At 48.1% G+C, this 27858-nt stretch overlaps 1 protein-coding gene across 7 annotated transcripts in view; it reads left to right on the top strand.

The window, feature by feature from the left end:
* The window catches only part of LOC139385101 (protein CBFA2T3-like), a 53800-nt gene that overhangs the window by 10846 nt on the left and 15096 nt on the right, over positions 1 to 27858 (top strand). For 3 of the 7 annotated variants that reach the window (XM_071130157.1, XM_071130156.1, XM_071130163.1), the window contains exons 2-5: positions 20054 to 20205; positions 24629 to 24879; positions 25060 to 25149; positions 26987 to 27168. In XM_071130157.1, coding sequence (XP_070986258.1) covers positions 20054 to 20205; positions 24629 to 24879; positions 25060 to 25149; positions 26987 to 27168 — 675 coding nt within the window. Of the gene's footprint in view, positions 1 to 311; positions 1517 to 13715; positions 13786 to 20049; positions 20206 to 24628; positions 24880 to 25059; positions 25150 to 26986; positions 27169 to 27858 lie in introns of those variants that run through there. The other 4 variants (XM_071130162.1, XM_071130159.1, XM_071130160.1 and 1 more) reach the window with 3 other exon arrangements.

Here is a 27858-nt window from a genome sequence, read left to right as displayed (position 1 = left end):
AGGGCTGAAGAAGTAAAAACCTCACCTGGGTGAAAACATTGCATTTCTAGAATTTACTAAAGAACATGATGTAAACTTCTGTACTTGTTTCCAGTATAAATCAATAGCCTAGATTTGTGCACAGTGCGTGTCTGTGTGTGTGCGTGAGGTCACAGTTTCATGAGTTTTATTATGCGTGAAAAAAAAAATTACAATATGGAGATTAGACGCGTGCTGTCAATTGTCAATGCTATTGCAGAATCGAGCAGCAAGGAGGCTGTCAACTCGTAGATCTGATGAGGAGAGAGGAGGAGAGGGAGAGAGAGAGAGAGAGAGAGCGAGAGAGAGAGAGGTTAGGAGCTCCGTACGCATCCTGATCCAGATGGCGATTTAAACGCAGACAGACGGCTACAGAGGGATAGAGAGAATCACAAGACTGCACACTAGACCCGCGAGCTCAAAAATAATCGAAAACTACAAAAACCAAAACACGAAATGAGCGACAACAAAGAGAACCATTTAAGCGCTCGAAATATGATGAATGTTTTTTACTGACTGGAGTTGACAACAGCATCTCAAGCCAATTGTTTCAGTGGAATGAGCGGTCCTCGATGCCTGAACAGTTGGATCGGTGGGCAAATGACGGTCTGAGAAGCGCGGTGTCTGCTGAGCAAAACCGAGTGTTTTCACTCGGCTTCGACATTATCAAACAAAGGGAGACTCATTTTACGGATGTATAAAGACTTGATATTGTAAAACTAATTTGCACGATTGTTTCAAAGTCGTCTACCGAGGAGTAGCATTTGGAACAAGAGGATCCATATGCCCAGATGAATTTCATATTTTTACATTGGATGTAAGCCCACGGCGCGCATCGGACACGGATTTGTGAAGTAGCCTATTTTCTCTTGACAATTTTAAGATTACACAAAATATTGATATTTTGTATCGGTTTGCTGACGGTGAGCACGAATGTTAATACTTAGCTAAATCAACGATCTATGTGGTTTCTTTACTGTATTATCCTCCCCTTGCTAACAGAACATGAGATCTAAAGAAACAGCTCACATTTAGATAACGGAGAGAAGTTGTGATTTTTTCCCCCCCATCTAAATCCAGATAAACTGTTGTTTTTTACCATCAAAAACGGGACAGTAAACCAAAGACGTCTATGTACTAAAGGATCGCACAGCTCTGTCTAGCTTTGCGAAATAGTTTTCAATTTATATATAAGAAGTGAATTACCTCATCATTTATTGAACCCGAAAAGTCAACAACACCGCTTTGAATCCAAAGGAAACAAATATTTTTGTTTGTTTGACTGTAAAAGTGTCGAATTTATCTTTTTTTTCTCCTCTCTCTCTCAATACCTTTCATTATCAGAGAGAAGGAATAACACCTTAATGAATGGTGTTCAATATCTCCGAAGGCTTTATCCTTTCTTCCAAATAATGAGGATCGGGGCGTTATAATCGTCTTTCTTTGGTCTGGATTATTTTCGCTGCAATTACCTGAACCTGAACCCGACCTTCACAAAGTAAGTCACACTATTAGGCTACATGTTTATTGCAAAGGATAAATTATAGCCTACTGATTGTGTGCTTGTTCGATGCGAGAGAGACGTTTGGACAAGGTTGCTTCTGGCATAAAGCACATATTGCATTTTATTGTGTAGCTTATTTTGTACCCTTGAATTTGTACACCAATTTTATGAACTATAGGCGAGGCTAGATGGTGAGGTTGGGTGATAATCACTATTTAGCTAGGTAGCATAGCATAGTAAAGACGTGATTTTACATGTCCCTGATGTTAATATAACTGCAGATATTATTATGCCGATCTTAAATGACAACCAATGCTCTTCCTATATTATGTCAAATAGCATGTCAAAAGTTGTATTTTCAAGGGCAATAAAATAATTCCCTTATCGATTAGAAATCATGTGTTATTATACCGTTTTTCTTGACTTTTTTCGTTGTTGCCTAAAGCATTGTCAGCTATTTTTACGGGAACTTTCATTCATGTTATTAAACTGTATACATTAGTGTTCAGTATAGTTTCAGTGCTTCCCCATTGGTGGCGTTGAATCAAAATGTTTCCCTATTAATGGTTTCATTTTGACACAGACACTGCAGTCGCAGTGGATGATGGTTCTCTTATTTGGAGAAAAAAAACATACAATTATAGGCTAAAACAATTGTGCCGATGTAGAATTTGTGATGAAGAGGCAACAATGTGTCAGCCAAATTGAAAGCATTGTAGCTTCGATAAGCCATATCAGACACTTGATAAGACAACTTTTCATAGGCCTATAATATTAATGGTAGACTAGTATCAATAACTAGTAGGCCTTTTTCATCGCAAACAACAGAGAAGATAATACATCTTTACGTCAACATAAATATGGATTTGACCACTTTTCCCAGCAATGTTTGTTCATGGCAATTGTGGGGCCATAAGGCGTCTGTCTGCCTTTCTCTGGATACAGGTGGTCTTAACATAAATGCGCTCTTCTAGGTATAGTAGGCCCACACAAATGAAGCTAACGGCACATGATGTGGTGTCTCTGCTGGTGGAGAGCTCCTTGTGTGATGGAACATGGAGGCGTAAATATACAGTTGCTCGGTCAAGGTTGTGGTTTCTAGGGCTTTGTGCTCTCGCATCTGTCGTGTCTTCCTTCCTGTGGCGGTACCTGTACCTCACCACAACTCCCACATCAAAGTACCGACTGAAAGTAGTCCCACATCTAGAGGCCTTGGTTTTGTTTTGATATCTTGTGGCTGCCGTCCTTGAGTGATACGTGATTGAAGGAAGGATGGATGTTCAAAGTATTCAGACCAGGTCCTGGCCTGTTGTCACAAATCAGTGGAAGTGCTGTGCTATATATTATTCTGTTATATATATTTACACGATATCATCATGTGTTACAGAGGCATGGTAGATGATGTATTTTGCACACCAACCGAACGGGCCAAACTGTTTCTAGAAGCCTAGGCTAACATGTGCACATAACCTGGAATAACCTGATCATCTCCCATGGTGTGAACTTCTGGAATAGGTGGCCTGGAATTGAAAGGCCTCTCTCACCTCTCTTTTCCCCTTTAGCGGTGTACAGGTGAAAGACAGCTGCCCGCCCGTGAACCCCCCCCCCCCCCTTTCCCATGCACTTACTCCGATCTCTCATCTCATGGGTGTGATGATCAGACTCCACAGTGGGTCAATTGCCAGATATTCAATTCACAAAACGGCGCCTCTCAGTTTCAAGGCCAGAAAATGCAATATGGAGCTGGTGTCTGTGCCAGCCAGGATAATGAGTGAGCAGAACTGTATTCGGCGTCAGAGAGTAGAAGAAGAAGCACATCGATGAGACAGCCTATTGGCATCGCTGCCAGACAGACAAAGTAACAACATTGCTCTAGCTTAGTGAAAGACCGAAGGAATTGGGTTGGAAGCAATAGTATTTAATGAAACATCTCAAACTAAATAGGATTAGAAGACATTCTAAACTAGATACACACTCGGTATGCCGAACATTAGGAACACCTTCCTAATATTCGAGTTGCACCCCTCCCCTTTTTGCCCTCAGAACAGCCTCAATTCGTCAGGGCATGGACTTTACAAGGTGTCGAAAGCGTTCCACAGGGATACTGGCCCGTGTTGACTGCAATGCTTCCCACAGTAGTGTCAAGTTGGCTGGATGTCCTTTGAGTGGTGGACCATTCTTGATAAACACAGGAAACTGTTGGGTGTGAAAAACCCAGCAGAGTTGCAGTTCTTGACACAAACCGGTTTGGCTGGCACCTAGTACCATACCCCGTTCAAAGGCTCTTAAATCCTTTGTCTTGCCCATACACCCATTCAATTGAAACGTGCACAATCCATGTCTCAATTTTCTCCTACCGTTCATCTACAGTGATTGAAGTGGATTTAATGAATTACGTCAAGAAGTGGTATATCAGACAGTAAATCACGGGTATGACAGAGCTTTCACCTGGATTCACCTGGTCAGTCTATGCCATGGAAAGAGCAGGTGTTCCTAATGTTTTGTATACACCGTGTATAAAAGACAAATAAATGTAACTTAAAAAAGATTACTCTGTGTGGATGACTCATCATGGCCAAAAAGCCTCCATGAACTCTGATATCCGTCAGTGGATTCTTCTCTAAATGCATCTGTAAAAACTGAGGACATTTTCTCTGCAGGACATCACATGAATTGACTATTCAATTGGCCCTGGCGGTAAAGAACAGCTGATAATAGACAGACAATAGATGGAGAGATCCAAAGGTGAAACCACACTACAGCCGTTCAGCATTACCGCACATTACCACCAAACATCCCCACCGCCCGCCACTCTTCTCCAAAGGCAGATGTCCCCACTTCATCATTAAGTGCGTCTCTTAAAGAAAACCATTCATTACCCCACTGGAGTTTATTCCATCTCTGCTACTACCACTCTTGTATGGATGTCTCCCTCCCGTTTAATGGGCAGACGGAAAAATACCACAGGAGAAGAAAAAAAAGTTATTTTAAAAGAGATACGGTCTCTTGTGCCAAAGCCACATGCCAATAGAGAGATGTTATAGTGCAGTGATGGAGTCTCACCGGCCTCCTCTGTGGAAAGAAGCAGAGAGGCAGACCATGCAGTGTGTAGCTCGCAGGCTGCTGCCTGACAAACACCAGTCCTCATAGACACTAAGAGCCCCACTTTGAGGCGTCATAACTCAGCCCACAGTGGTAGCAGAAACATACTGAAGGTATGACCAGGGGGTTGTATACTATTATAAACTGGGTGGTTCGAGCCCTGAATGCTGATTGGCTGAAAGCCGTGGTATAGCAGACAGTATATCACGGGTATGACAAAACATTTTGTTTTTACTGCTTTAATTACATTGGTAACCAGTTTATAACAGGAAAGTGTCCTTATTGGTCACTCATGGCAGGGTAGGCCATGCTGTTGGTTGAAGGTGATAGTGTCTGTTGCCTGGTCCCCCTGCCGGTTGGTTCGCCAGGTGACAATGTCACAGCACAGTGACCTGCAGCCGGAGTGTGCTGGGCAGCGGGGTGGGGAGCGGGGTGGCGGGCTTGTGCATGTGAGAGGTAATTATTGTAATTTGAGTGCGGGCGGTGCAGGTGAAGTTGGCCGTCTTCTAATTAATGAGAGGAGCAGATGGCAGTGGGCGGGAGCACGCAGCCGGCCGGCCGGCAGAGTGTGTGTATGTGTGTGTGTGTGTTTGTGCAGAGGAGAGGAGAGGAGAGGAGAGAAGGTCAGCTGGTCAGCAGAACACACAAACACCTGGACACACAGGCCAAACGACAATTGCCGGAGCCATCATCCCTGAATACGGCATATACTGTACTGTGCACCATAGAAACACTCACTACCATGACAACAGGATGACTAGATTCTCATCTGTGTAAAAAATAATGCATTTCATATGCGTGTATGTAAATATAGTATAATGTAGTTCTGAGTAACCTATTATAGAGAGTAGAGATAATAGTGTATACTAAAAGCAAGTAGGAGATTGGTCAGCATAAGTATATGGGAGGCATTGAGTATAGCAGTGTACTAAGAACACAGCAACTCTGCGTGGGCTGATTAGCCCAGTGCGCAGAGGCTGTGGTTTCTAAGCCATCTGTGTGTTGTGTGCAACAGTGGACTTACCGTGAATGTTCCACTGTCCTGGAATCCCAACCTGTAAGCAGCCGGCAGATTACCCTGTGAACCTAATTCCTATAATGCATTAATACTATTGTGCAATTACATGACCAGGGTACCACCCGGAGAGGCTACGCACCAAGAGACTGCACACAGGTCAGAGCTGTCAGGGTGTGAGCATCCAACTGTTTCCATGTATCTGTCTGGTATCTCACGCACAGCTCCAGGGTTCTGTCCTCTCCCATGATTTGAACATTAGCAGCCAAAGAGCGCGTTCAAGGGCCAGTTACGTTCCCAGGGAGACCAACTTCATCTCAAACAGAGAAAGGCTTTCTTTGGATGAGCTTTTTTTCTATTTTGTTTATCTGGCAGCGTCTGGCCATGATGAAGAGTGCAGCAGCTGAGAAATCCATAATCTTAGGTAGCGTGTGTGTGTGTGTGTGTGGGTGGGTGCGTGTGTGGGTGGGTGGGTGAAGAGAGGTGCAGACCGAGACTTTGACACTGAGATAGTGTTTTGGACAGGATCATATCTCAAATCACTGGGTTCTGAGATTGACACTGAAGTCTTGTTCTCTGGTAACAGTGATAATGGAGAAGCCCATTGTTCACATATTTGTTGATCACCTCACATGTTTATTAAATGACACTGTACATATAGCTCTGCAATGTGGATGGAATCATTTCAAAACCCCAAGGAGGCATGCCGAGACATGTTTGCGGGCCTCTGTGGGTATCTCTTATTGCCCATTGAAGGGGCCAGGCTCCAGCCCATTGAAGGGGGCAGGCTCCAGCCCATTGAAGGGGCCAGGCTCCAGCCCATTGAAGGGGGCAGGCTCCAGCCCATTGAAGGGGCCAGGCTCCAGCCCATTGAAGGGGCCAGGCTCCAGCCCATTGAAGGGGGCAGGCTCCAGCCCATTGAAGGGGCCAGGCTCCAGCCCATTGAAGGGGGCAGGCTCCAGCTCATTGAAGGGGCCAGGCTCCAGCCCATTGAAGGGGCCAGGCTCCAGCCCATTGAAGGGGGCAGGCTCCAGCCCATTGAAGGGGGCAGACTCCAGCCCATTGAAGGGGGCAGGCTCCAGCCCATTGAAGGGGGCAGGCTCCAGCCTTGGGAACCCAAGCTGCCTGTTGGGGTGGCAGTGAGCCCATAGTGATGGGTTCAGGCGCAGGCAGACCAGCGGTCGATCGCTATGGTTCCCTCCCTGTTTATTCGTCCAAACAGTGGGAAAGACTTTGGCGTTGGGAGCCCCAGTGTGCTCCACATGTGTTTGACATTACTGTGACATGGCCCCCTCTCAGGGGAGAATCAGAATGTCAGAGAGCAGAGGAGCCGTCCAGCTCCCAAACATCTGGAGTAACGAGGAACACATTGGCACCACAGTGTGGGAGCGGAGAGTTACGTCTAAACCACATGCACGCACACTATACACACACTATGGACACACACACACATATATATATATACACACACATATATATATATATACACACACACACACATATATATATACACACACTATACACACACTATGGACACACACACACACATATATATACACACACACACACAGCACCCACATGGAGACACACTCTCACTTGTTACAGAACAAACATATGCTGTACTATACTGCACTTTCACTCAAAACAAGATCTTCTGTGCTTATATTTCCTTTGTGTTCTTATTACACAGAAAAGTGGCCTCTCTTATTTCCCAGGGTACGGAGTGCAGCGCTACAAGACCCATATCACATTTTCTAAGAATTGTTTTACTTTGAGAGAAGATATAAATCTAATCTTACACGTATTATTTTAACCTGTCATGTCTCCGCAGGATAAACGCTTACAGTAAATTGCCCTCTAATTGTTTTGCTAGTCTCAGGTGTCAGAGCTGAGACTTCCTGTTTCAAAAGAGGACTCAATCAAAAGTGATTATTGTTGTGTTTTCTATGAAATTAGCACTCAACAACATTAGTAAAATAGAGAACACATTAACAACCCATTGACTTAAACCTTGCACCTCAGACACAATATTCTCTTTTGTGACATTGAATAACCAAGGGGTGCAGTCTGTGAACGCAGATGCATTGTGTCACTGACACCGACTTCATTATGAGAACTGAGCCTGTGAACTGGCGACAGCTACAACCAAAACACTCATGACAGAGAGAGAGAGAGAGAGAGAGAGAGAGGGAGAGAGGGAGAGAGAGAGAGAGACTTTATGTTAACCAATTGCCCTCCCTCCCTCTTCCCAACTTCCCATGGGATATGCAGATTAGAGACAGACACAGGAAACACGCTGGAATAATCTGCTGTAGCACTGAGCAATTTTTAATCAAACGTACAGCGGGGAAGTTCATATCGCTGCTCCTCACTCGGATATAATGAGTTCCTCCCTTTTCTCCCACCTCGCCCTCAGCCAGCCCCTTATCACACAGAGAGAGAGAGAGAAACGCTGACTGGAGATAGAGTTAAAGTTATTAAGTGTTCACACACACTCCTCTCCACAATGACTTCTAAGGCGTCTGGAAGGGGGCTGATGGGGGCTGTGGGCTCAGGCTGGGATTGGGGAAGGAAGGCAAGCCAGACGATCAGGGGGGTATGGCCTCCTCACATATTTGTGAAATTAGAAAGCTGTTATCTCGTGGAAACAGAAGCTTTGCCACAGATGGTTCCGTCACTCTTCAAGTGGGTTTGAGCCGAGTGCTAAGGATGTGAGGTACTGTATTGTAACTATACTGTTCCCACACAGATCAGGGATTTAATATGAAAAGTGGAAAGAGGGGAGATATTTCATTGATGTCAGAATTTTTGGAGAAAAAAAACAAAAGTGCTTTGAGGAGGGCCTATCTTCCCAGGGAAACTTTAGGGTTGAATCCCTGTAGGGATTCGGGGGGGGGGATAAAGTTTTCCAGCAGTCTCTGAAATATCCGGAGAGGGTACAGACGACAAGGTGGTGATGCCAGTGAACAAAGGAGGTAGATGGGCAGAAGTGGGGGGGGGTATAACTAAGCGAGAGCGGAAGTGAGGAAGACATTTACAAGTTGGAGAGAGAGCCAGAGAGACTGGGGGATAAACAAAGACATATGATGACACTTTCCCCAGAGCAGAGGGACAGCGTTCTGAAGGAGCAGAGGGACAGCGTTCTGAAGGAGCAGAGGGACAGCGTTCTGAAGGAGCAGAGGGACAGCGTTCTGAAGGAGCAGAGGGACAGCGTTCTGAAGGAGCAGAGGGACAGCGTTCTGAAGGAGCAGAGGGACAGCGTTATGAAGGAGCAGAGGGACAGCGTTCTGAAGGAGCAGAGGAGACAGTGGTGAGGGAAACCTGGACAGACACGACAGACAGAGTCAGGAGTTAACCCTGAAGTTGCCGTAGACTAGAAGATACAGGAGGATCATGTCTGTGTGGATTCTCTGTCTGTACAGGACGGTCAGCTAGGGGCTAGGCCTGTTTAACCACTGTGTGAATGGCAGCAGGCTACTTTAATTAGCCTATTAGCAAACACTATTACCCTGACAATTATGGGGCCATCTATATGACTGCTCCCTCTCACTGTTTTTTTTTTGGGGGGGGGGATAGGCCCTGGTTTGAATGGTGGATTCCAGCCGTCAGTCTGGTCCCAGAGGAAACACTGGTATGTATTTCAGCAGCTTCCAGTGCTGTAGGCTTCGGGCTAAATGGAGATTTGCAGGGGGAGAAGCCGTCAAAGCTTCTGTTTAACTGGTCACATGACTCCCCTGATTGGAGTCCCTACGCAGGCGGGTTGCGACCTATGGGGTGCTGGGGATGGAGAATAGCAGAGACACATCACCCACTATGTGACTGCCTCCTCGCTAATGTCATGAGCTATTGTGCATGTGCCTGGGGCATGTGAAGGGGTATGAGATAGGGAGTCACAGACCGGGGGAGCCATTAACAGGGATGCAGATGGTGTCAGTGGTGACAGACAGAACAGCTGTTTAACGCTGAGTGAAATACATGGTTCCAGTTCTCAACATTGCCGACTGAGAGGAGGTGAGAACAGCAAGACTCTGTGTTTGGTCACTTCGGTGCAGGTGTCAATTGGCTGTTTGTGCTCGCTGGTCACAGACACAGAATGAGAGAGAGGAAAGAGACAATAAGCCTTCACACATCCACTGATTAAAAAACGGTCCAACATTTAAAAAAACACACACACATTGTGTTAGAGAGAGATGGACAGGCGATGTGTGGTCAGTCAGGAGGTGTGTGTGTCGGGGGGGGGGGGGGGGGGTTAGGTTGAAGTCAGTTTGTGCTCCATAAATCAGCAGTAATGACGTAAGAGGCAGAGCAAACACAGCAGGTCTGGGCTGCAGCTGGCCGTGGGGCTGAGCTGGCCGTGGGGCTGAGCTGGCCGTGGGGCTGAGCTGGCCGTGGGGCTGAGCTGGCCGTGGGGCTGCAGCTGGCCGTGGGGCTGAGCTGGCCGTGGGGCTGCAGCTGGCCGTGGGGCTGCAGCTGGCCGTGGGGCTGAGCTGGCCGTGGGGCTGCAGCTGGCTGTGGGGCTGAGCTGGCCGTGGGGCTGAGCTGGCCGTGGGGCTGCAGCTGGCCGTGGGGCTGAGCTGGCTGTGGGGCTGAGCTGGCCAGAGAGAGAGGAGAGAGAGAAACACACAGAGAGCAGAGACGGCAGCTGTCAGACCCCGGTCCCCGTCCTCCTTCCCATCGCACACCTGTCACACAGGAAGTCCGGGCCTGCCACTGTTTCCTGGATGCGCCTCCTCAGCCAAACACACTCTCCTGCCTCCTGCTGCAGCCTCTAGAGCCTCTAACACAGAGATTGAGCTGGGAGCTGAGAGAGAGAGAGAGAGAGAGAGAGAGAGAGAGAGAGAGAGAGAGACAGAGAGAGAGAGAGAGAGAGAGAGAACATTGTGACGGCTCTGAATGCATCATTCATAACAGCCAAACAAAGTAAATAAGGCCCAGGGAAAACAGATCTATATTTGTGTCTGACGCAAACGTTTTCCATGTACTCTCAGTGACATGGCTCTGATGTTTATGCTAGTGCTCTATGACAGACAGAGAACAGATCACTGGACAGTTTGGACCTCTTCTCTAACTCTCCCACAGAGACAATGGCCCACATGCCCACACTTATGTGAGGAATATTCCCACGCTTGCTCCCCCTTCCCCTTCCCCTTCCCATGACCAATCTGAACTAATCCAGATGTACAGCTCGCAGATGGACTCACTATCACTACATGCCTCTCTCTCTCTCTCTCTCTCTCTCTCTCTCTCTCTCTCTCTCTCTCTCTCTCTATCTCTCTCTCTCTCTCTCTCTCTCTCTCTCTCTCTCTCTCTCTCTCTCTCTCTCTCTCTCTCTCTCTGCTCCCAGTTTGGCTCAGTCAGAAATGCTAGAGTGCTGTACAGGAAGTGATGTCACACAGCCCTGTGGCAGACGGTTGATGGGCGATGACGATGAGGCAGCCAGGCTGTTAACAGCAGCCGGAGCGTCAATGTTGTCATTGGCAAAGTTCTTCTTTGTTTTTGTCAGGATTGTCAAGGCGGGCCCTCAGGAGAGCTCCTCGCCCTATTCCCAAGCCGCCCTTCATGCTGCCTGTATGCAATTAACAGAGTAATTAAAAGCCTGATGAGCTAATTGGTGTTTGGTGAAGCTGCAGGTGTTTTGATAGGGGAGCTTGTTTGTGTAAGTGCACAGTATAAACAGATTCCGATCGAGGGTAATTTTTGGCACGGTTTCCCCCCATAATTTGAATAATATGGGTGTTTAGGGGAAAGCAGGTCCATTACTGTTACTGTTAAATAGGCCAAAGTTAATCAAATTGTCATAAATCTTAATCATAAGAGAAATAAACACTTTTATTCAAAGTTGTTCTGGAAATGTATTAAGTATAAACTCAATTTGGGGAGAAATTACATCATGTGAGGTCAGGTCTGATGGGGTCTTGTTGAACTGTGACCTCATTGTTGTCCAGAGAAGGTGGAAGAGAGAAATGACTTTCATTTAAACTTTTTTCAAGCTCAAATTAAATGTTGTTGTACCCTGAGGCAGAGCTCTCAGCTGGCAGGAGAGAGAGAGCGAGAGACAGAGAGAGGCTGAGGCTGCCTCTGTGAGAAGGAGCAAAGGAAGAGAATTGGGCCAAATAAGTCCCCCTCTCCTCCCTGCACCCCCTTCTCCTCCCTGCACCCCCTTCTCTTCCCTGCACCGCCCTCTACTCCCTGCACCCCCCTCTCCTCCCTGCACCCCTCTCCTCCCTGCACCCCCCTTTCCTCCCTGCATCTCTCTCTCTTGTTCCATGTCTTCTTTTTTGCTTCCCCTACCTCTACCCAACCCTTTCCTCTCCACCTCTCTTCATCTCTCTCTCTTTCTATGTCTTTATAGTGTACTTTATATATCCCTGTACCTTCCCCCACTCTCTCTTCTCTCTCTACCCGCCATGTTTTAGTGTTTTCTCTGTTCTGCTCTGTGCCCTCCCTCCCTCCCTCCCTCTCTCTCTCAGCGTTGGCAGATGTGCTGGTGACGGCTGTGTGCCCATGGCGCTGGCAGTCCCCAGGTGGCAGAGATGACAGTTATTGATGTTCAGGTGTGAGCTTTTTACAGTGGGCCTGGAGCCTCTAGCCAGCCAGCTCCACGCACTCTGAGCACGCTCTCCTGCTGAATGGGTCTGATAGAACAGCAGCAGCAAGAACACAAACAACACAGCAACAAGTCCACCTGAGAATTAGGGCTTAGCTGCTTGTGAGCACACAGCTGTGGACTTGTCTGATACGATTGGAAGTCCAGCTTTTCTTCCCTTTGGTTGTGTTGCCAGTATGAGTAGAATCTTGGTGCAAACTGCAGAGGCCATATTTTTTTGCTCAAATTAGGATGTTGACGGATCCAAACAACGGGCCAGTTAGTTCTTGTTGGTATGTGTATGTGTGTGAGATCCCCAGAGTGGCCGCACACTCGTCTCTGTGTCTTGGCCAGTGCCAGTGCCCAGTGCCAGTGCCCAGTGCCGTCCTAACACACTCCAGATGTGCCAGGCCGGGGAGTTGTTCTTGGCACGGCCCGTCTCGGCTGAATGTCACAAATACTTTCCTTTATTTAGGAATGGCTCTGGGTTAGCGGCTGGGGAGAAAGGGAGGGGAGGGGGGGAAGGAGAGAGGAAGGGAGGAAAAAGAGAGCTAGAGGGAGGGTAGGAGCAAAAGGAGAAAGGGAGGGGGGGATGGAGGAGAAACAGAGCTCCATGGAACATCTGGATTTTATTAGCAGCCATTGGGAAAATGTGAAAAGGACGGGTTTTTTTCTGTGAGTAGCGATATGCTCCATGTAACCACTTCACTGCCGAGCGACGCCCTCCCTGAAGAGAACAGATGGCCGCTAGACTTCAATACAATTATATCAATAACAGTCATCACAGCCGTCAGCGCCACATGACAAGCACACTAAAGTACAGAGAAGCAGGGAACCGAAACTTGTCTCACAAGTGCTGTTGTGTTGGGTGGGGAAGGAAGCCGACTCTGAAACGCAGGTCCCTCGTCAGGGCGTTTTCGTCACCATCACCATGAAGTCTCCCTCTCCCTCACAGTTCAAATCAAGAGCTGGCTTTTCCACCAGCCCGCCACTAACATTACCCAGAAACAGCAAACAGAGGGGGGATGGAGAGAGGTGGAGGAATAAACTGTTATGTAGTCGGTAAATGAATAAACACAAAGACGTAAGGGAATACTCATTGGTGCGCTGAACAATTCAGAGACAGAGAGTCCTATTTAAACATAAACAGAGAAGTAGAGAGTAGGGAGTACCAGTATTGGTTCCTTGTTTTCCATGTTGTTCTACCTTTCTCCCTGGCCATGCCTCATGTCTCAGACATCTGAGCACTGTATCTGCTGTCTCTGACTGGTGCAGACGAGGAGAGAGCTGATCTCTCCTGTGTATTAGACCGTTTTACACTGACCTTGTCCTGGTCTGTCCTGGTCAGCTCGTGTCCTCTGCCCAGTAACTCAGTGTTAACTAGGTCAGCCCAGGAACCAGTGTGTCTGGCCTCATCCCTCTCTCCTCTCCTCCTCCTCAGATGGATGGAGTGTCTGAGGACCCCCTCCTCCTCCACACAGCTGGGGTCTCAGCAGTTACACACCCCATGGGTCACCGCTGCACTGCCGCCACACCCTAAATGGTTTTAACATATATTCTGTGAGTTATTACTGTATGTGCTGTGAGGCTCCTGCTGCGCTCAGTCTAACTTTCCCTATGTTGTCATTCTTTCATTCTACACACACACACACACACATGGTCACACGGTCACACACACACACACACACATGCATTTTCTCCCTGGGCCTTTCAGTTCTCCATTATTAAACAGACATTTATTCCCCACTGAATGTTTGTTTTCACATATTTGTTCAACCCAGTCTGTGTAGTATCGCAGTGATTCTCAAGTAACAGGGTAACGTGTGTATTTTTTGCTTGTTCCGTGCTTGTACATTTCTGTGGAGGGAGCTGGGGGTGCTCTCTCTCCAAGGCTCTCTCCCACCCTGTCATTAGTGAACCTAAAGCCTCTGAACTCCAAATCAGCTCAAGATGATCCCCAGTCTGCTTTCTAACACAAAGAGAGATAGAGACAGAGAGAGAGACAGAGACACAGAGAGAGAGAGACCGAGAGACAAAGAGAGAGACACAGGGAGAGAGAGAGAGACCGAGAGACAAAGAGAGAGACGCATGGAGAGAGAGAGACCGAGAGACAAAGAGAGAGACACAGGGAGAGAGAGAGAGAGAGGGGGACAGAGTGAGACACAGAGAGAGGAGAGAGAGAGTCTGCCATTCAGACAGGTTGACTGAGTTCTCCCAGGCAGGAGGACCTTTACATCATCATCAATGCCAGGTTCATCCATCCAGCATGTCTGATCACTATCTAACCTACTATCCCTCTGCTCCAACATCTCCCTCCCGTCAGACCTAGTCTATTCTTTATGGTGCCTCCACCCACTCCCATGCTAAGGGGTCTCTGTCAATCCCTGGGTCAGGAGAGGGGCGATGGGGATGGGGAGTCAGGGAGTCTGGAGGGGGCTAGGGAGAGGGGTGCGGGGTCCTGGGGCCGAGGCGCAGGGCTCTAATCCCCATGTTTTGATGTGAGGCCTGTGTTTGTGTGGACTACTCAGCGGCCTGATGGGGAGCAGATGTGGGAAGGCAGGCGGGCGGGCACCGAGCCAGAGCAGCTGGGAGAAATTAAAAACAACAGCATTCCTGGAGACTGGGGGAATTATAGAGAGGGAGAGAGAGAGAGGGAGAGCGCTAGAGACAGGGAGCGATTTCGGGGTATGTGTCCCAGAGAGGAGCCCATTTGGAGAGAGGGAGAGCGACAGAGGAGCAAGAGAAGATCTCTAGAGACCACCTCAGAGTCTGTCTGCGTCTAAGGCAGAGTTACAGTAGCTCTGTTCTAATGTGAAGGATAGGCCATGTGATAACAGAGACACTACCAGCAGCCAACCAGCCTCTTAATGGCCTGTCATTACATGATGGTTTCTTGTGTGTTTGGTGGTTTTAGTGAAAGCGTATGTCCTGAAATCTATCAAGAGACCCAGAAATAGCTCCAGAATGACAAACTGGAGTGTGATCTCGCACGAAATAGTTTTTCATCTCGTTTGTAGCACAATAGGACTGAACTGAAACCCTTTTTAGAACACAGATTGCTGACTGACCGTTCCTTCCCTGAAAGCCATTTTTAGGCGTGATTACGGGAAACATACAGCTGTGTACAGGAGAGACTGACAGCAGTGTAATCAGCAAAAGCTTTTGACTGCATATTGTGGGCTGCAGCTAAGGCCAGAGCCAGCGCCGGGCTCCCAAATCCTCAGGGAGTCTATGAGGCAGCATTGTATCCTATTTTCTGTATTGATTACTGTGTAGATCCACTTTGAGTGGGAGATAAAAGGGCTGCGTGGAAGGAAGAAGAGGAAGGCTCAGAACGTCCTGTACCTCTCCCCTGAACAGGATCCACTGTGGTGCTCCGATGCCATGGTTCCTTAATTAGACAGAGGAAACACAGTGAAAGCAACAGGACACACGCTGTGGTCAGATGGACATGCTGGGGGATTGACAGCTCTACCCAGGAAGTCTGTTGAGGTGTGGACCATCAACTCTGTTTCTCTCTCTCTCTCTCTCTTACCAGTCTGTCCATCTCACTCTGTCTTTCCCTCTCTGTTTTTCCCTTGGCACGAGTCCTTCCTGTCCTTCAGCACAATGGGAGCACAGATGGCCACAGATGGGGGGGGGGGGGGGGGGGGGGGGGGGTCGGACAGAGCAGACTTTATAATGTATTAAAAATGAAATCCAGAGTTGTGTGTGAGTGTGTGTGTGTGTGTGCATCCTTTAGCTGGTCAGATTAAACAGCTGTGAGTAATCCCACAGCAGTTGCAGACAGGCCAGGAGGGCAGGACTCCTCTCCTCCTCTCTCCCCCAGGAGTCTCGGCCCTCCCAGCCAGGCCGTCCCAGAACCCCTCGGGAGCCCTAGCAGCAGTTGCCATGTGAAGGAGCTCTCCCCGAGGAGTAAATGAACAGCCCTGATTGAGGCATGCTTTCTGTCAAAATGGTCACTGTTTCAATCAAATCACAGTCAAGAGGGTGGGTCAAGATTGTTCAGTCGTCATGGAAATAGAGTGCGTGTACATTATGAGATTCGAGTGAAATGACCAATCAGGGATCGTCAGTCTGTCTGTATTTTTTTAAAGCAAAAAAGTGACAAGAACCCAGGCCTCAAAGAGTTTGTGTGCGGTCCTCTTTAGTTGTTTTGTTATTGTTGAAGTCAGTCAGTATAGCTACAATAGCTCCTGAACAGGAATACTGTTTGTTGAGTGTGGTGACTGATGGACGAGCCCTGCCCTGCCTGCCTCCTCTTCTCTCTGGCAGCCCAGCCGTGCAGCACAGGGCCAGGCAGGGTACCTGTCTACATTTGTCCATGGCTGGGAGTGGGGACATTGCAGTCCTACTGGCAGGAGCCACCAGCTCAATATACCAGTATTGATGCAGGGACTGGTTTGGGTTTTTACTTTACCTTCTATACCGGTATTTGAATGTTTGGTTTGTTAAATGTGATATGCCATGTGTAATGTCACTTTTTATAGTTGACTTCGCTACTTGAGTCATCTCTCTCCCCGTGACACTTTCCACACAGACCTAGCCACGCCCCCTGTCACTCAAGGAGCCCATTTGATGTTCCTCGACCACAAGACACTTGCGTTCAGTCTGCATGGTCAATGTAGCATATACAACAACAATACTGATGACAACAATGCTGTTTTCACTTTTCTTCTTAACATAAATCCACTAGCGTTCTATAGTGACACTATTAGTTTGTGTTTCTTACATCAGCAAACAGCTAGTTTGTCTTTTCTTAGCAAGTTGCCCTAAATCTTGTGAGACGCTAATTGTTAGCCGCTAAAGCTAATAGCTAGCTAATAAATGTACTGAGTAAGAGCAAACGTAGCTAGCTAATACAGCCTGACAATACCAGTGATGGTGTAGACCTAAATCAGCATGTTGTTTGTGCAATAGTATCTTCTAAATCAGAGAAATATGCGAAGCAAGAATATGTTGGCTACATGAAGTAGCTAAGAGAAAACATTCAATGTAGCCAAAGCTGATAGGGTCCCCTAGAAAACACTTATCAACACTAGTTCCTATCCTGTCACAAGAACTCCTCCCTGGCGTTTTAATTCGTTGTCATCTCAAACAACACTGTATTCAAAGTGCCCACTATTATATTCTAACTATAGAATTAGAATAGTCTTTATATTTATGATACTGCCCAATCCTTTCACTGGTTATTTTTTCTTACCCTGTCCATAGATTCGTTTTATATTTCCATGATTATTTTTTTTTTGCTCTAATTCGCAAGTCAAATCGCAATTGCAACATTTGGTTAAAAATACATCCTAGATGATATGCCCACATCATGCAGCACTGTGGAAATGATCTCCCAAACAAAAAATACCGTCCAATTTTTGAAAAATAAGGTGGTATAATATTTTGGCCATATCGCCCACCCCTAGCAGGGCTTCAATACTAACACCTTGTGTTTAGGGGGATCGGAGTGGTGTCCTGGTGAGCGCCCCTTGTGTTTGAGAGGACCACAGTCAGATTTTCAATGGCCATTGTAACTTCTAGAATCTAGAATAACACTCTTGAAAATCAGAGCCTAGCTTTTTGGGAGTTCTACATGCAAATATGGAAATAGCCCAGAGAAGAGAAGAGTTTAAGAGAATGTTAACTGTGGCAGGAATACTGTGGAAGGGTTCCATTCATACCATTGCTCTGGAACACAGTGTGCCCTGCATATTTTTTTCATAGTCAGCAGCAGAGGATCTGAGTTTAGTAGTTCAGTAGTAGAGAGAAGAGCAGTAAGGAGCTGCGCCTGTCCGTCCTGGCTGCAGAGGTGACTTCTCCCTGCCACCCCAGAAACACTTTAACCCCGAGGACCGCGGCACCCTCCTGCACCCTCCACCATCCTCCAGCTGCTCTCCCTGGAGGTCAAGACCTAATTATCCTCCTGTTGCTTGTGTGGCAGTGACCCGATGTGTTTGGTTATTTTTGCACTTGACAGTGGAGGCGGCAGCGGCTGCAGCTTAGCGGGTGGGTTGGGGTGGAGGTCTGTTCCAAACATGGTCTGGAGTACTACTACTACATGCTAGTGGGGTGCCTGTAGGTCTATGAGGCTCCCTGCGAGCTGCTCCCTGCGTGGCCGACATGATCCTGCTGTCCGAGTGGAGTTAACAGTGGAGTGAACTCCGAGACAGCTGATAGAGAGGCCTGGCTTAAATACCTTCCTCCTCAGCACATGCCTCTGTACTGGTCTAATGCAGATACTGGGTCCAGGACTCGCAGGGTATACGCATATATAAGTACGGTGTGTACACACACACATGGTCTCACACACTGTAAAGCTATCTTCTCCATGGCTGTGAAAGCCATCACACTCGGCAGCTCATGTTTTTGTAGCAGAAGGATCTCATTCCACCCACATCCCTCTGACGGCTGCTGCTTCCCCTGTTACACTCAGTGTTTACCATGGAGCATTTAACACTGAATACTCCAACACTGAGTCAGGGCTGATTACTCTCACTGGATAATGTGTATGCATGGCCCCCGAAAAATATATTAGAAAGATTATTACATTTTATCCACATTATTTCAAAGAACAAATATTATTTTGAATGAAAAAGTATGTGATTATGTGTAAACAATGTAGTTGAGATTGCAATCGATAGACCTTTTAATACTTCAAAAAGAAACCGACATTTACAGCCTTCTCTCTGCAGCTTTGCATAAGAAACTACAAGAGTTGTTGTGGTCGTAGTAGGAGGCAGAACGAATGCCAGTGTGGGGACTGGGCAGTGACAAGCCAGTGTGGGGACTGGGCAGTGACAAGCCAGTGTGGGGACTGGGCAGTGACAAGCCAGTGTGGGGACTGGGCAGTGACAAGCCAGTGTGGGGACTGGGCAGTGACAAGCCAGTGTGTCCCGGTGTATGTGGAAGGCGACAGGGCACGACAGAGGAATAGCAGCCCTTGTCCTATCTCCTGGAAAAGGCGATGCCACCTGACCGCTCCAGGCCGTCCCGTCCCTCCTGTCCCCGACTGGAGCAGCCCTGCCTTTCCTTGTTTGGTCCCGGCTGGGGGCCTCATTCCAGCCTCGTAGAAGTGTCTCTGTGATGGACAGCGGCAGATCCAGCTGCACTTGTCACTGACTGTCACGCGCCTGTCCATATGGAGGACGAGAGGGGACAGGCGGGGAGTATCAGTGGGACTGGGGCGGAGGGGTGGGAAGGGAGAGTGGGGGGGGGGGGGGGGGGGGGGGGGTTGCAGGACACTGATAGGCATGTCAGTACTACGGGTGGCGTTGGGGTGGGGGTGGGGGGGGGTCCCGTCAGCAGCAGCTGAGCGGACCAGCAGGTGTTACTTTATGTCTCCAAGAGCTCAAATATTTTGCATGTTGTTCCAAGCCCCCATCTCTCTATCTCTCTGCTGTAGTACAACATCGTTCACAGAGTCTCTGCAGCAGAAACAAGACCTCACAGCCAGACCATCAATACATTCTCTCTCATACCAAATCAGTGGGTCATGATTGGGTTTCAGATAATGGAAGCAACACTGATCAATAAATACAACTAGCTATTAAGAATTTTTTCTGAGAAGTAAATTGCTTGTTTGGATCAGATTTTTATCGTGTGCATTCTGTACCTGGATGTTTGCATCTGGGTGTGTTGGTGTCTGATGTGTCTTCATGTTTGTCTCTTTGTAACCGTCTCTCTCTTTCTCTCTCTCTCTCTCCTTCGCTTTCTTTCTTTCTTTCTTTCTCATTCTCTCACCCTCTTCTTTCTTTCTTTCTTTCTTTCTTTCTTTCTTTCTTTCTCTCTCTCTCTCTCTCCCTCTCTCCCTCTCCATCTCTCTCTCTCCTGCAGGTAGCACAGAACAGAAGGTTGGAACGATGCCCGATTCACCTGCTGATGTCAAAACCCAGCCCAGGTTGACTCCGCCCACAATGCCACCTCCACCCCCGGCCGTCAGCCAGGCACCCAATCGCAACGCTTCATTCACACCCACCACCAGTAGGTCAAGTAAGGCATTTTTTTTATTCCTTATTTCTCTGTTTGCACTCTAAAACATGTATGCATGCTATCTTTCAATTTAAAAAAATACTTATATCATATCTTACCTGGCATAAAATACTATTCTGTATTGCTACCATGTCTGTGTTCTCCCTTGAATGCCTGAATCCTCTTTGTAACTTTATAAAGAACCTTGTAAATTCCCTGAGGTAGTACTATGTATCTATCTTGAAGGTGTTTTTTGCAGCATTGGGCCGGGCAGGATGTGAACAGAATAGTGAGCTGGTAGGAGTGCTGCATCAGCTCTTCTCTGTCATTGGCACGGCTCTACCTCTGCGGCTGTTAGGCTGTTAGGAAGGGAACCTGCCTGGGCTTCAGGGAAACGGGCTGCTACAGGCGGCTGCTGGGCTCCATAGGCCTGGCTGTGTGTTTCTGATGATAGTGTAGCTTCAACATGATGAAGACTAGACTTCAGTCAGTTGTGTGTGTAGAATTCCCTGGTGGATCAAGTGTCTTGGAGTATGTGTGAGAATGGCTGTGGCACTGTCTCTGTGTGTGTATGTGTATCTGTGTGTGTAGTGGGGGGGGGGGGGGGGGGCTTGTTTACCGGCTGTAGTTGCACAGGAGGCATTGCTGGGCTCGCCGGGCTACAGACCACTTTCTTCCCTATATAGCAATGACAGTCCGTGTTGTTTCACCTGTTGTGGTGGTCACCAGTGTAGCTCGCTCTCCCCTCTAAAACCAGAACACAAGTGGCGGGTCACATGGTTAGCCCACATGTGTGCCGACCGGCCTGGCTCCAATGGAGAGATTAGAGTCAAGGGTAGAAATGCGAGGAACTGTGTTCAGAACATATATTCAAACACTACCATCTAACACACACTGTTGGCATACTGCCATATGCACTCCGACAAACTGGGGGAGAAATTAAACAGCCTGCAGATTGAAATGTTTTCAAACATTGGATGGGTGGTGGTATCCAGATCGTCATACCATCATCCTCTCATCTCCGCCCTTCTCTCATACCAGGATATACGGTCACACAAGGTGGCTCCAAAAAAAACGCAAAAAAAGGCCATTGGGCATCTGTTACCAGAATGCTAACAAAATTAGCACAGATATTAGCGAATTTCGATGGAGGCTGCTAGCTAAATACGCTAATGAGCACAAAACAAAAATAAACTAATTTCAGAGACAGGCAATTCTGCTACGAAATGTATACATATCTAGGTAGGCGCTACCGAATGTCATTTTTGGTGAGTTTGGACATTTACAAGCGAATGTGAACGAGAGACATTGTCCAAATGAACAAAGTTCCAGACGCATGCTTGTCTTAAGGAAGTACAGCACTGGCTCTGGATCAGCATGTATAGGCTACACTTGTGTCTGTGTGGAGTCTGGAGTTGCTAGGGAAACAGGCATGCCTGCTCTGCTCAGAGAAGAGGGGAGAGGAGAAGACAGGCCGAGAACTGAGAGGAGAAAAAATGCAAGGAAATCAAGATTGTGTAAGCTGTACAGGTAACTCATCCAAAGAGCTTTGACTTCTCAAACATGGTAGAAAGCTAACACAATATGATGCCCCGTCATCCTATTAGTTCAGCCACTTACTTACATTAACTTGCAAGTTAACTTAGGGGTCGAGTTAATGCAGATTTCTGCGTGTTTCACTCAGGAAAGAAAGATAAAACGCTTCAGAAATATCTTGCTGTGTTTTGTAAACGCAGATGTAAAATGCTTCTTATTGTAATTTCTGGTCGGCATCAGGCTGATTTCATACTTCAGTTGCACTTCTCCCCTCAGATGAGAATCCATGAATGGGCATTCTATCAACAGACAGCGCTCTGACTGATGTGTAGCTAGCTACCTTTTCTCCTGTACTTTTCTCGGTGTAGCCTACTTTTCTCTGGTAAAATGCAAGATTAACTTTAAGCCCAACATTAGGAAATGTAACGGGCTACATTCTTTCTATGATAAACATTAGAAATATGATGGCCATGCAGCTTATTTTTTCATTGGAAGCTAATTTACTTGTGTAGCTAGCTAACAGCCAAGTAGCGTTGCACTTCTGTTGTCATCTGATGAAAATGAAGCTGTTTTCTGCCGAATGTGTTGCACTAATGTCTTTTCCGTGACGGAAAAACTATAGTTGCATCTCCCTGATCAGTCTATTGAAGCAAAATAACACGGTTGACTTTCGATATAAAACGTGAGCTCTGTCAATACACAGCTGGCCTCACCTGCTCCTGCTTTCTCCTGTTGTGCTATTTCAAACAAACACGACTGGCTCCACTGTCCTGGGGGAACTACGGTGAGCTTCATAATGTCAAATAATGTGACAGGTGAAATGAAGAATGCGATCTGCTTCATCTCCTAACGTATTGCACAAGTTAACTAAAGGTATTTACTTAAAGAGTAGCTACAAATATGAAAGTGAAAAACCTCAAATAATTAGTTTCAATATATCAAAATACCCTGGTATACAGTAAATATGGTATACCGCCCACCAAGCTTAAAACATATATATTAAACTCACACATGCATACATCCTTTAACATCTCAATAATTCAGCCGCATACACCCAAGACTAAAAATAAACAAAACATAAAAACATCAGATTTATATACATTATACAGTATAAAAACAACCCATATCAGAAATATCAGAGGAAACAATAGTATACTATATGATAAGTTACAAATGAGTGAATTGAATATGATTTAATTCTGATTGAGACGTACATCTTGTTGTGACAGTCACTGAAGACAGAGGATGGAGTGTAAGAATATCCCACCAATATTGGGTAATGTACCATTCAGTAGATGAAGCAGGGGAAAGGTGGAGCGTGGAACGGAGGGAGTAGTGGAGGGGTGTGGAGCAGGAGTGTGGCAGCCAGGCAGGGTGGGGAGGTGGGGTGGGGGTGCCCTGAACCTGAAAGCTGCAAATCTACTTTCAGCTGGTGGACATGTGCAAGGACTGATTTAGAAACACACCTGCTATTGGAATAAACTAACACAGGCCACAGGCCTATTTTTGGCACCTCTTTAACACGTTCCTCTTATAGTTGTGTCCTACTGAGTGAGTGGGTGAGCGAAAGTTAGAAACAGACTGGTGAAGGGGAGGAGGGGCAGTGGGAAAGGGGGGGGGGGGGGTCAAACGGTCCCACTTGTGAGAGGCAGCTGAAGTTACTGCACACAGAGTCTTCACTCAAACTGGTATGAGCTGAGGCAGAGCACGAGCAGCAGAGTACGGGTTAGCAGGCAACAGTGTCTTTACCCAGCCTTAGTGTGTTCCCTGGCCTCAGCTTTAGTGTGTTCCCTGGCCTCAGCCTTAGTGCATTCCCTGGCCTCAGCTTTAGTGTGTTCCCTGGCCTCAGCTTTAGTGTGTTTCCTGGCCTCAGCCTTATTGTTTGCCCTGGCCTCAGCTTTAGTGTGTTCCCTGGCCTCAGCCTTAGTGCATTCCCTGGCCTCAGCTTTAGTGTGTTCCCTGGCCTCAGCTTTAGTGTGTTTCCTGGCCTCAGCCTTAGTGTGATTCCTGGCCTCAGCTTTAGTGTGTTTCCTGGATTCAGCTTTGGTGTGTTCCCTGGCCTCAGCCTTAGTGCGTTCCCTGGCCTCAGCTTCAGTGTGTTCCCTGGCCTCAGCTTTATTGTGTTTCCTGGCCTCAGCCTTAGTATGTTCCCTGGCCTCAGCCTTAGTGTGTTCCCTGGCCTCAGCTTTAGTGTGTTCCCTGGCCTCAGCTTTAGTGTGTTCCCTGGCCTCAGCCTTAGTGTGTTCCCTGGCCTCAGCTTTAGTGTGTTCCCTGGCCTCAGCCTTAGTGTGTTCCCTGGCCTCAGCCTTAGTGTGTTTCCTGGCCTCAGCCTTAGTGTGTTCCCTGGCCTCAGCCTTAGTGTGTGCCCTGGCCTCAGCCTTAGTGTGTGCCCTGGCCTCAGCTTTAGTGTGTTCCCTGGCCTCAGCTTTAGTGTGTTCCCCGGCCTCAGCCTTAGTGTGTTCCCTGGCCTCAGCCTTAGTGTGTTCCCTGGCCTCAGCTTTAGTGTGTTACCTGGCCTCAGCCTTAGTGTGTTCCCTGGCCTCAGCCTTAGTGCATTCCCTGGCCTCAGCCTTAGTGCATTCCCTGGCCTCAGCCTTAGTGCATTCCCTGGCCTCAGCCTTAGTGCATTCCCTGGCCTCAGCCTTAGTGCATTCCCTGCTCTCAGCCTTAGTGCATTCCCTGGCCTCAGCCTTAGTGTGTTCCCTGGCCCCAGCCTTACTTTGTGCCCTGGAGCTCTCCGCCTCAACCTTAAGGATGCATGTGCCATCACCACCCTCCTTGACCCTGTCCTCCGGCGCCCTCACACCGCATGACGTCTGGGGGGAGGAGGTAGAGGGACAGGAGGAGGATGGAGGAGGACAGCAGACTGGTACTGACGGATGGCCTCTCTCCCTCTCTCTCCCTGCAGTGCTGAACGGGAGCAGTCACTCGAGTCACTCGCCCACTTCGCTCAACGGGGCGCCCTCTACACCCAACGGCTTCAGCAACGGCCCCGCCATGTCGTCCACCGCCTCCCTGTCCAATCAGCAGCTGCCGCCGGCCTGTGGCGCCCGCCAGCTCTGCAAGCTCAAGCGCTTCCTCACCACGCTGCAGCAGTTCGGCAACGACATCTCGCCCGAGATCGGAGAGCGAGTCCGCAGTCTGGTGCTGGGCCTGGTGGTAAGTCCTCTTCTCTATCCCTCTCCCCTGTCTGTCTATCTCTCCCACTCGTTCTCCTACTTTTCTGAAGTTACAGTGCTTACTTAGTTGTGTCCAATATCTCTTTCTGTCTCTCCATGTTTTACTGTGAAGCTTCTTCCCCAAGTGTTCCAATCTCTCCCTTCCTCTGGTTTTTGACAGAATTCCACCCTGACCATAGAAGAGTTCCACTCCAAACTCCAGGAGGCTACCAACTTCCCGCTGCGTCCCTTTGTCATTCCATTCCTCAAGGTAAGCACATCAAAACCCAACGTAGACACACCCTCCCTTTTCCCAATAGGCTGCCTAGGAATCCCCAGGTTATTTCCCAGTATGTCCCTTTGAGCAGCTTCCACTTCTGATATTAGCTTGCATATGGAGATGGAAGGAAGGGCTTTCGAGAACAAAACCCATCCAAACAAACAAAGAATATTCTCCGGATGGCTGGCCAGTGTAGAAAGCGACCTGGTTTCTGTGCCTGTGATTCCTCCATTAGTGTGTGGGTGTGGAGCTGATTGAAGCTCGGTATATAAAGGGAGTAGGACCCTGCAGATTTCCAACCCAGTCTGCTGCCGCCTGCCTGGCGCTGGGCTGATCCGCTGGTCCATATGGCCATCGTTTGCGATTCATTAAAACTGGCACACGAGTGTTTACCCTGAGTGGCGCGGCGTGGAGCGGAGGGAGGGAGGGAGGGAGGGGAGGGTAAATAAGGCTCCCTGACAGATGTAGCCGGCCTGGGGCGGCTACCACGCAGAGCTTTTCACTCTGGCTGATGTCTTTGGCCTGATCCTGTTACCTGCATTGTCAAACCCACAGTCACGGAGACGAGAGCAGGGCGAGAGAGAGAGAGAAAGAGAGACAAAATCCATCTTTCCGAACGACTGTCATTATGAATAACACATTACTCTGCTGTGGTCCAGAAGTCACAATGCCAGCTGTTCAATACATAACACATGTAACAAATGTGACAGTAGGGAATAGGCCTTCAGGGACACTGCTGACGGTTCTGATGGAGGGAGGGGCAGTCATGCTGACACTGCGTGTGCGTGTCTGTGTGTGCGCGTGCCTGTGTCTGTCTGTGTGTCTGTGTCGGTGCTGGGTGCTGGCCGTGCTGCTTGGTGGTGACTAGGGCACACATTCCTGTCTGTCCCACACACTCTGTATCTCTGTCCCTCCTGTTTATTCCCAGAGCAGAGGGACATATGGGGGACAACAGGGGGGCGGGCCAAGCTGGAGTCATGCCTGGTTATTAACTATAATTGCAGACATGATGGTGGCTTGTAGGGTTGTGGATGGAATGTATTCCACACACCACATACCAACACAAATACATTCACATACATACAATACATTCACTATGGAGATCTTGGTTAGCTCAGTAAGGGAAAGATGAACTAGCAACTAGCAACCAGGCAGCATTCCCACAGTGTGCTAGATAGATAGATAGATAGATAGATAGATAGATAGATAGATAGATAGATAGATATATACTATAGATAGGTAGATACTATAGATAGGTAGATAGGCCAGTGTCTGATGGGCGCTAGCTGTCTCATTAGTGGAGATTATTATTATTGTGAGAGTGGCGTGGCGTGCCTCTAGCAGCATCCAGAGGATGGCTCAGGACCTTGTGTCAAGAGGACAGTTTTCCAGCCGGCCTGGTGTGCCATGAGGTTACACATCTGTGACATGGCAGCTAGCGCTGTGCTTTGTCAAAGTGACGGCCGGACTGAGCTCCCTGACAGCACCCACTTACCCCTCCTCTCTCCCCTCTTCCTCCCCCTGAGGGAGACAGACACTGGGGAGGAATGTGTGGTGGTGGGTCTGTGTTATCTCACCCTCCCTGTCTCATCCTCTCTCTTTCTCTCTCAATCTCTCTCTCTCTCTCTCTGTCTTTGTCTTTCCCTCCCACATGCTCTGGCTCTTAATTCTAAAACTATTTTATTTTTATGCCTTGTCTCTCCTCTCTCATCCTCCACCTCCCACCTTGACCCTCCTCCTCGTCTCGCCTTTTTCCACTTACCATATCTTCTTCTTTCATTCTTCCTGTCCCTCCTCCCTTCTCTCCCCCTTCCCTCTCCTCTCCCAGGCGAACCTGCCCCTGCTTCAGAGGGAGCTCCTCCACTGTGCACGGATGGCCAAGCAGACACCCGCCCAGTATCTGGCCCAGCATGAGCAGCTGCTGCTGGACGCCAACGCCAGCTCGCCCCTGGACTCCTCTGAGATCATGATGGAGATCAACGAGCATGGCAAGAGGAGGACCCCCGACAGGTACTGAGTGACCACCACACACACACTCAAAATACACACACACACTCAAAATACACACACACTCAAAATACACACACACACTCAAAATACACACACACACTCAAAATACACACACACACTCAAAATACACACACACACTCAAAATACACACACACAACACTCACACACACACACACACACTCAAAATACACACACTATGCAGACACGTCACATGCCACAGCTGGAAAACAACTTATCACTCCTCTCCCTCCATCTTACAGCAGAAACACAACTGAAAAAACACACACAGGCTTACACACACAAATAATTGAATTATTTCTGGGTATTTGGAAATGCCAAGCCACAAGGGGGGGTTATAAATCCTCTGTGCGGGAGGCGGAAGTCTGGGCAGCCCTGATGCCAGGCGGGTAGGGAGGGTGATTCAGGCTGTGCCAGCTGTCTGCGAGGGGAGGAGGAGGAGGAGGACAAGTCCAGATGCTGTGGACGTCACGCTATAACCACAGCAGCAGCAGTGGCTCTGTGTCAGCGGCCCCAGTACAGTATGAGGAGATGTCCTCAGTCCAACCCACAGACAATGTCCTCACTGTCCTATACACTTCCCTGCCCTCCCCACAGCAGCCTGCTGCCATATCCGCCCCACATAGTGGGCCGTATGGAGGGGCGGGTGGAGACACATCTGGAATTTAAGAC

This window comes from Oncorhynchus clarkii, chromosome 26 (assembly GCF_045791955.1).
Source record: "Oncorhynchus clarkii lewisi isolate Uvic-CL-2024 chromosome 26, UVic_Ocla_1.0, whole genome shotgun sequence".
Classification (NCBI taxonomy): domain Eukaryota; kingdom Metazoa; phylum Chordata; class Actinopteri; order Salmoniformes; family Salmonidae; genus Oncorhynchus; species Oncorhynchus clarkii.
This window is presented reverse-complemented; position numbering and strand designations above follow the sequence as displayed.